Genomic DNA, 9924 nt, shown 5'->3' with positions numbered 1-9924 from the left:
GGAGAACCCGGAGAGAACCCACGCTGCACGGGGAGAACAGGGAGACTCCATGCAGAAAGATCCCGGGTGTCCTCACCGAGACGCGAACCGGCGAATTCTTGCTACAAGGCAACGATGCTAACCACCGAGCCAACTTGCAGCCCCATGCATACATATTGTGTCATGACACTCGAGGTCAAGTTTTTGACCTCTAGTGGTGCTATCGAGCAATTTTTTGGGAGCGCATCCTCTCTTGACTGGTTCCCATTCACACACCTGAAGACACACACCTGTGCCTGCAGTTACACTTACACACAGGCAATATGATGCAAGGTCTTGTCACTGGTTTCACACTGTTCTACTGATCAGCAGGTAAAAGACAACTACAGTCGTCCTCAAATGTATTCATACCCTTCCATTAAAAAAAGGCAAAATTCACAAAAGTCACTCAGATAAGTAGAAACTGAAAAAAGTAATAATAAATAAAAATTTGCTAAATTATAATATAGTGAAAAAAGACATTGCTTTTGAATTGTGGTTGAAAAAAGTAATTAAAAAAAAAAAAACTGTCCCGGACAAATAGAGCACTTTGCTGATAAGCAGTGGACCAAAATACCTGTCAACAGGTGCAGAAGTCTGACTGAGAGTTACAGAAAGCACTTGATGGCAGTGATTGGCTCAAAGGGTTGTTCAACTAAATGCTAGTTTAAAGGTCCCATCATGCTTGTTTGCTTTTTTTTTTTTTTTTTTTTAATATTTCTGTTGAAACACAATTCAAAAGCAATGTGATAATTTCCATTATTTTTAAATTTATGACTACTTTTGTCAATTTCAACTTATTTCCGTGACATCTGTTTTTTTCCCTTCTTTAATGGGAGGGTGTGGATACATCTGAGGACGACTGTAAGTGCAGCAATGTGCCAACAAAGGCCGAGAAGACAAAGGCATGCAGATTTCAAAGATAAAAAGAGGGTTTTACCGATGTTTTATGAAGATATAAATTCATTTAACATGTTTTTGAACCTCAAGGATGCAGCGGATGTAAACGAAAACTTTGTTTAGAGGGAATCTCTGCGGGGTCTCTTCTGGATTTGAGTAAAAAATACTTGAATTGTTTATGCTCCACAGGACTATGTGGGAGGGGTTTTATCATCACGTTTTGATTAAAATATTGCAGTTTCTGAAAATATAACAAAACTCAGAGCGGAGTGGAGCACAGACACATATGTGAAAGACCAAAGGAGAAAATGGAACAAAGGAAACTGTTGTGAAATAACTAAAACAGTTTGCACCTTGGCAAAAGATGATTCGTTCATGTCCGACGTTTTCGCTGATGTAATAATTGAGCATTCATATTTTTAAATAAGGACGCCTGATGCTGGATCTAATGTGCGTTGGATGTGTTTCAACTGACAATTATGATGCACACATTTTCTCCTCCTAATTGCAGAGAACATTAGGTCTCCCCTGTAGGCGAATGTACACATTATTATGGCTCCTCGTATCATTAGGCTCCCTGGCAGGTGCAGGCATGCAATTAAATGGCTTTCAAATGTACAGATTCACAACATAAAAAAAGAGAACTCCCTAGATCTACATGTTAAGCACATCTATTTCATGCAACAGAACTGTCAGTGCTCATTTCCATCGTGCACCTCTACATTTAAACGGGGCAAAGAAGACGAGTTTAGACGAACACCCTCAGCGTTGCATGCTATGCAGAATACAATACATAATAGTCATTACAATGTGGATAATGATACATGCTTCTGGACAGTGTCTCTGTGAACTCCTTGACACATGCAAGAACTGGCATGAATGATTGTGGGTCCGAAGGAGAAAAAGCTCTTGAGGGAGAAATTTAGACTTTGTGTTGGAAGACGGTTTCAGATCATCTCATTATCTGATAAACCCACGTATGAGGTAAACTAACGCCTAAACCAGCATCAATTCTGAGCAGCGAAAGTGAAACAGCTGGGCTCACCATCAATGAGGCGCCCTTCAGCAAAGCCCTTAACACTCGCATAAAGCTCCAGTGTTACTGCTCAGCTGCAAATAGATCAGACTACTGGGCAGTTTCCAGATGCTAATGTGCTGAATTAAAGGTTAGAAACGCTCTAAATGGAGCTATTACCATGTATGCCATGTATCTGGATAATGAAAGCCTCTTAAAGGCGGGGTAGGCCGCTCTTGAGAAAGTTTGCTGATATCTGAATTAGACAGCCAAACAAACACACCCTTCCTTTCTTCGCTCCTTCTGAAGTCTCGCCCTGCAAATTCCTGGATGCACAACACCACGGTAGCAACAATAACAATTGGGCTAAATGACTGATATGGCGTGAAAGTGGATGTCTCTTTCTCATAGCTGACGCAAAACAAACACTCTAATAGTCAGGAAAATGTCCAAGTCAGTGAATCCAGTGGAGTACAGTTAAATCCATCGTTAAGAAATGGCAGCAAATGCGTGAATCTACCGAGAGCTGATCGTCTCACTGAGTGACTGCAAGAACCAGACAAGTGAGAGAGGCCACCAGGACACCTATGACCTCTTGGTAGCTGGTATTCTATGGGATGTGTTTGTTGTCCACCAAACATAACATCACATCTGATCTCCAAAAAGCCCAAGTTTGGTTTGATCAGAGCAAAGAATCTTCTTTCAGTTGACTTCAGAGTCTCTCACATAGCTCATGTTGAACTATCACCAAGATTTAACATAAACTTTGTTCAACAGTGGCTTTCTCTTTGCTACTTTCCCAAAAATCTCTGACTGTTTGAAGGACGGCCAACAGTTGTTATCTGAGGTGTGTCAGAAAAGTTCTAGGGCTGGTGTCACAAAAGATAGATTTCAAACCCAAACAACAAGTTTTCCCCTTTGAAGTAATCCCCCTGGAGTCTAACCCACTTCCCCAGCCTTCTCTGCCACGCCGCCATGCACTCCTGGAAGGATTCTTCTGGGATCCTCCATCTTGATGTCGTCTACGTCTTCAAAACAAGTCCCCTTGATGACCCCCTTGAGCTTTGGGAAGAGGAAACAAGAGCCAGGTGGGGTGAGAAGGGAGGCTGCTCCAGCATGGCAATGTTCTCCTCAGCCAGGACCTGTTGGATGCTCAGGGCGTTGTGAGCAGGTTGTCATGGTGAAGCAGCCACAACTTGTCCTGCCACAACTCTCACCTCTTCTCTGAACGAAGCAAACGCTACAGGATCTCTTTGTAGACGCGCTGGTTGATCGTTTGAAGGTGAAAACTCATAGTTGGGTTTGAAATCTATCTTTTGTGACACCAGTCCTGGAACTTTTCTGACACACCTCAGATGTACAGTCTCTCCCATCTCAGCCGCTGAAGCTTGTAAGTCCTTTGGAGGAGTCATAGGTGTCTCGGTGGCCTCATGAGTCTCTTTTCTTAGAAGCATAATTTAATGTTAAAAAGCCTAAAATGGGAAAACTTCTGAGGGAGGTGAAAGTTTTTAAGAAGCATAGTGAAAGGTCATCGAAATGACATGAATAGCATGCAAGCACGTCATTCCAATGCAACAAAGTAAAAACTAGCAAGGTAGCCAGCTGTAGACGCCATCTTGTCCCTGTTGGAGCTGAACTCAGCGCCTGTAGCAACCTGCTGCTGTGATAAGGAACCCTGCAGAGAGTGAGAGTCTGGAATAGAGGCAAAGAAATAAAGCCCGGTGGTGCTGAAACTGGCTTCTTACTCAACATTTCCCCTCGGAAACAGTGAGAAGCAGTTGTCGTTGTCTCTCACACCTGCTCTACAAGCTGAGGCCTCTGCAGCTGCACAAAAAAGTCATCTGGATCCACCCTGTACCCTGGAAGATTTGTGGGAATTTAAAGGGTTGTCCTGTGCATGTAGTGGCTGGAACACTGTGATGTGGATAACCCTAACCCTAACCCACTGTTGTTTCCTGTTTACAGAGCCAGAGCTGTGCACAAACACCCAGTTTTCTTTCGGGTGAATGCAGATCGAACAGCAAGCAATGAGAAGATATTTGCTGAATTTGACAAAAAGTGCACCGAATACCCCACCTCTACCTACAGCTGGTCGGAGGTACACCTGCAGCTGCTTTAGGTTTTAGTTTTTTCTTTTCATTATCTTAGACAGGAGCTCATTCACAGACAAAAAAAAAACAAATCTGAGGAAACAACCATATGTGAAGAAAGTAGAGTTAGTCTAAGGTAAAAGCCTTGGGATTATTTGCAGCCATCTGCCTCCTAGTGTCAGAAAACGGGACACTGTAATTGATCTGCGATTATAACACAGGTGGTCTTGATTTCATTTCCGCCTACATTTATCTTCCGCTCTCTGTCACGTCAAGTAAAAGTGTTTTTCCTTTTGGTTAAAGGCCTTTGGGGCCTTATTTTTGTTTCCTTTCTCTTCTCAGTTCCATCAAAATGAATCAAGATGTGTTTTATAACCAGCGAAGCGTACAATTTGACGCTTGTGGACTTCTGGCACTCGGTTTTTGAAGATATATAGCACCTCGTAATTAATGTCTGCTTGTACAAGTCGGGAACAAAGTCTTCCTATGCAGTCCAAATCCTTCGCTTTCAAGTCAGTAGCTCTCATAAAACTTTGTGATTTGAGAATCTGTAAAACCTTTGTGAGCATTTTGCTGTGGTTTCGCAGCAGTCGTCCTGCGGTCGCTTGTGTACATGCTAGAAAGAATTTCCTGGTTTGCTCGACTGAGCAGAATGAAAACCTCGGATTAAGTTTCCCAACCTATGCATTAAACATCTGGAGTTACCAGCAGGGCAGTGATTTGACTGGGCTGCAGCAAATGACTTCGATTTATCAGCAGGAGAACTCGGGGTCAGCACGCCAGACGCAGAAACGCAGACCTCAAAGTGTCACCGCAGCCTCCTTCAGCTTTTGATTCAGAAGAGACTGATGATGACTTTATAGGAGATTACTGTGAGACGCATGTGATGAGTGCTTCACGTTTTCAGCTAAACTCCGATGCAGACTTGGCTGAGGCTCGGCTGAGGTGGAGGAGGGGGGGCTGGAGGGTGACGGCTTCCCAGAAACTAAAAAGTGAAAATGTTGCAGGGCTATCAAAGAGTCATGTTTAGGTTTCTGAGATCCTCCTATGAAAAAGTGGAGACTTCTGGCACAGGCTGCTGCAATTAGGTTGGGAGTTCATCCAACAGTCAAGGGAAAAAGCTATTTATCATGAAGATTTTGTTGATCTGGCAGAAAAAAGAAAAAAAATAAAGACAGTAAACAGAAATTTCAAGGAAATGGGTCAAATTATTCATATTCTGTCATGAGCTGGTTTTCACAAGAAATTCGCACCTATTACTGTGTCTGAGCTACACGCTGTCATGGCAAAAGTTTGGATGAAGAAAAGAAGTTTCACTCCTTGTTAACCACCATTTAAAGGGCCAGGCTGAGCAGTTATCAAACACACTTGGCTGGGCATGATCACACGTCCAGTGGTTATATGAGCAGCAGCAGCAGCAAACTTGTATAACGGAATCAGAGACTCCAAATGCTGAACTCCTCCTCCTCCTCCTCCTTCTCCTCCTCATCATCATCATCATCATCATCACCATCTCACAGGGCGCATCTGCAGGCTGCAGGAGCAGAACGATAATAAATCAAATAGAGATGAAGGATAGTTAAGTTTAAGTTGACTGGAAGTCCCGGATAGTTTTTTTTTTAATCACCGCTTTGTCACTTTCTGTCTCCGTTAGTTGGGTTCATGATGGGATTACGCGTAAATGGCACCTCGCGTTACGCATTGGCGTGCGTCTATTTATTTGTTTTTATCCTGCAAGCTGCCCAATGTCAGAGGACTCCGGGGACGCAACAAGGAAACGACCAGAGATCGGCTCTCCGGCAGACGTTACAGTGGTCGCACAATGGCAAGATTTTTAGCATTTTGAGCCACGGTTCGGAGTACCAGCCGCCGAGACGGAGAGGCGCACAGACGGAGCAAGTGCAGTCGCGTCCTGTCACCATCATCCGTGATGCGGACGCGAAGCATCAGGACACCCAGAGCCAGCCGGTGGTCCAGCAGCAGCAGCAGCAGCAGCAGCCGGTGACCGGCCCCCGCAGCCTCCCGCCGCCGCTCCAAAGGCTCGTCAGAGGACACGAGCACCGGCAGCATCACCATGAGCGTCCCGGTGAGCGCGCCGGGACGCAGAGGAGCCGCAGGGTCAACGAGACCCAGGAGAAGGTCACCGTCAGTCCGCCTCTGCCCAGGAGAGAAGACATGATGGTCGGTGACGATCCGTACGACCCCTACAAGTCCATCGACAGCGATAATCCGTATTACAACTACTATGACGTTTACGAGAGACCGAGGCCGAGATCGAGACCCGGATATGGCACCAGCTACCATCAGTACGGTGAGAGTGGAGAAAGTGTTCTCAGGCAGCATTTAAGTTAGTTATTGGAGGAATTATAAGGAAATAATTATGGAAAAATGCGTAATATCAACCGAGTAATCACTTGAGTGATCACTTTGATCGATTATTGTCTCCTTATGTATGAGTCTGTTTGTGATCTGCTGGAGTTTCTATTTTATATTTTAACAAAAACTTATTTAGTGATTCACTGATCAGTCAAGTCATCTGTTTAAATGTGTGTCATGATTTAGCCTCATTCATTGTCCTGTTGATCGTCACTGTTCTTACACTGTTAAAAAAAAAAAGTTACATTTTTAAAAATAATTTACAATAATTGTACCTTTTTCCTATTTTGTTTAATTACATCTTAACTGTTAAAATAATAATAATAATAATAAAAATCCAACAAATTTCCACATAAGACAATATATATATATTTACAAACGATAATTTGTACTTGGACAATCTTCGGTTGTTAATTGACACTAGTTTTTTTTTTTACTGTTGATCTGCAAAAATATCATTATTTTACAGATATTTCTCATTATTTGAAAGACAAATATGTAAATTAAAGGTTGAAAATGTGGTAAATAACTTTTTACCTGCTACTTTAAAATTACAGCCAGTATCAATCACAATCACAGAAAAAACATTAATTTACATGTTTACTGTAAAAAAAAAAAATGTACATGATGTCAACATCAAAACTGTTTTTTGTCAGTGTCCAAATTTTTTGAATTTTTTTGTCATTATTTGAAAGAATGTTTATTAGGTATTGAAAAATGGTTTTAAAAATGGAAGCGATATGTCACAGAATTGGTTTGTTTTGTTAAATTACAGATAATATCTTGTAAAACCACTAAAAATGATCATATTTACTTGTTGAAGATCAAAAATAGCCAAAACTGTGCATATTGTCTTCATCAAAAACTTACTACAAATATAATTTTTTCACATTTTTTTTACAGTGCACACCTGTAACATTACACTGTTTTACAGCATTCAAGTCTGCTAAAAAATATATATAATTTTGCAGATATTTGTCATTATTTTTACTGTTTTTGTTTGTACAGTTTTTGCTGCCAGATTTTTGCATCCAATTTTTATTTTCATACAGATTTTGTTTTACAGTGTATGTTGTGTGTTGTAGGTCTCCCTGATCTGGTTCCAGACCCGTACTACATCCAAGCCTCCGCCTACGCCCAGAGAGTCCCGATGTACAACCTGAGATGTGCAGCCGAGGAGAACTGTTTGTCAAGGTAGGCTGCTGTCAGAACTGATCCACAGGGAGAGAGGAAGAGGGGGGAAAAAGAAGAAGAAAAAAAACTGGGTTTGCAGCCATGTCTGAGTGTGATTCACAGAGCTCTGAGCCATAACAACCACCTAAAGTGTTTGTGGGTGAGGGCTGCCCAGTGGAAGCCTGAGATGAGGTAAAATTAACCGAATCCTGCCGCTGATGGTGCAGAGGGGTGGAGCGGTGGATTTCTGTAAAAGTTTAATCATAGTTTGCCCCGAGAGAGAAAGCCCGAATGGTAAACACATTATCGAAAACTAACCCAAACAACCACGTGCCTCCTAAAAGACTTTTCCACCCACCATTTACACATCGGCTGCTTTCGCTCCGAGAGACTCCGCCGCGCTCCAGAGGAGGGGATGCAGCAGGAAAAACAATCTCGGTGACGCCGCCGCCGTCCACGTACGTGACCGTGTGTGTTTTTTGTGCCTGCAGCTCGGCCTACAGGGCGAGTGTGAGAGACTACGACACGCGGATGCTGCTGAGGTTTCCCCAGAGAGTCAAGAACCAGGGGACGGCCGACTTCCTCCCCAGCAGGCCACGCTACTCCTGGGAGTGGCACAGCTGTCACCAGTGAGTATAATGCCATGCCAGAGCTGTCCACCTCACCATCACACCCGGAGGAGACTGTCTGTGGCCTTAAAACTCTGGAGTTAGAGTTGATTTTAGCTCATTTGTGTTGTGCACTCCCTCTCGTCTCATCTTTAAAACTGTCCTTACCTGAAATGAAAGGTATCTGATACAAACCTAAAAGTCTGACTGAGCATGTCGTCACTTTAACAAATTATAAAGCCCAGAATACAAGTAGAAGGACAATAAATCTGCAGTGATGCTTCCTTGGGATATTAGTGTCAAAGTGCAAGGAGGCATATTGCTTTTCTATTTATATCCACAAATATTGCAGAAAAATTATACGCCATATATTTAGTTCCTTTTAACGCCCCTTTGGAAACTCTCTTTGTGTCTGTGGCAACGTCGACCACAACAGAACAGAAAATTACAGGCAGACATGTGACTCCAGTCTAAAGCGCTCCACGGTGGCATTAACAACAATGAAGACAGGGAAATGCAACTTGTGAAGTGGTTTTAAACTGACTTTTCGGAGCTTTTTAATCAGTTAAACCTGCGTCAAAATATTAGCATTTCACATTTCTAAGAAGTCTTTCAAAAAGCAGTTTCTTGATAAACACACTTTTAAAGCATCTCAGGGTGTTTCTACATGAAATAGATCCACGATGTGAGCGAAATGACGTCTGTTTGAAGCATATTGAAGAGCTGAATTAGACATCGGTTTGCAAATATAAACCAGTTCTGGAGAATTCTGCATGTGAGCATTCAAATCCTGCAGCCTTTACTATGAACTGCAGGCAGAAATGTTTGCAGTTTAGTTCTAGTACGTGCAAACATTACAAATGTCCAACAAATTTCTAAGAGCTACTTTTACACTCGTTTCTTTGCCCTCTGCAGCCTGTACTTGTGGTCTGGCACCCCCTGTTGAACCACAGCCGTGTTACTTTTGGCTGTTTTCTACTTTTTTTTCTTTTTTTTTTTGCAAAGATTTCGATATCAGGACAGACATCTTGAATTTATTTGTATCTTTTGGCTTTTGAAGGTGTAATTATCTCTTGTCTGATTTTTTACAATCTCAGGCAGGAAACCCCTCTTTAGCCTTTCAGAAAGTGAAGTGGCTGAACTTCACAAGGCGTTCATATTTAGCTAATTCACAGCCGCACAGCCAGACACAGTAAAGTTGTGTGATGAGAATAATGAGGGCCAGAATGAAACCTGCTGGTATTTTTGTCCCCTTTGTTGAGCTCATGGAAAAGTGCCCAGCTCGTCTCTTGACTCCAGAGAAACTACCTCAGTCCATAGCTATGTTGTGAAACAAGCGGTCCGCTGGGCTTCAGCCCAACATGGAGCGCATCTGGCAGAGATCCAGTAAACTGTTGATGTGGCCTGTATAGATTTTTTGTCAGTGTTTTGAAAGCCAACTGATGTTAGAATCCAGACTGTTTTTTTTCTCATCAGGCAAGGCTTTCTGTCAGACCCTAGAGTTAAACCAGATTCAGATCCACCTGGATTTGAAACGTCCCACACTGATATGGAGTTCCGTCTGCTTTGTCTCCTCTGTGCTGTCGGTCCACAGACACTACCACAGCATGGACGAGTTCAGCCACTACGACCTGCTGGATGCCACCACTCAGCGGTCGATGGCGGAAGGTCACAAGGCCAGCTTCTGCTTGGAGGACACTTCCTGTGACTACGGATACTACAGAAGATTCGCCTGCACGTCACA

At 42.9% G+C, this 9924-nt stretch overlaps 1 protein-coding gene across 3 annotated transcripts in view; it reads left to right on the top strand.

Annotated features, from left to right (window-relative positions):
• The first annotated feature begins 5524 nt into the window (after window positions 1-5524).
• loxa (lysyl oxidase a) overlaps window positions 5525-9924 on the top strand; it is an 8158-nt gene continuing 3758 nt past the window's right edge. For all 3 annotated transcript variants that reach the window (XM_008302469.1, XM_008302470.1, XM_008302471.1), the window contains exons 1-4: window positions 5525-6334; window positions 7485-7593; window positions 8064-8201; window positions 9775-9924. In XM_008302469.1, coding sequence (XP_008300691.1) covers window positions 5686-6334; window positions 7485-7593; window positions 8064-8201; window positions 9775-9924 — 1046 coding nt within the window. In that variant the 5' untranslated portion in view covers window positions 5525-5685. The remainder of the gene's footprint in view (window positions 6335-7484; window positions 7594-8063; window positions 8202-9774) is intronic.

The sequence above is a fragment of the Stegastes partitus genome, unplaced genomic scaffold, assembly GCF_000690725.1.
Source record: "Stegastes partitus isolate 25-593 unplaced genomic scaffold, Stegastes_partitus-1.0.2 Scaffold1820, whole genome shotgun sequence".
Classification (NCBI taxonomy): Eukaryota; Metazoa; Chordata; class Actinopteri; family Pomacentridae; genus Stegastes; species Stegastes partitus.
Note: the sequence above shows the minus strand (reverse complement) of the source record. Positions and strands in the feature narration are given on the sequence as shown.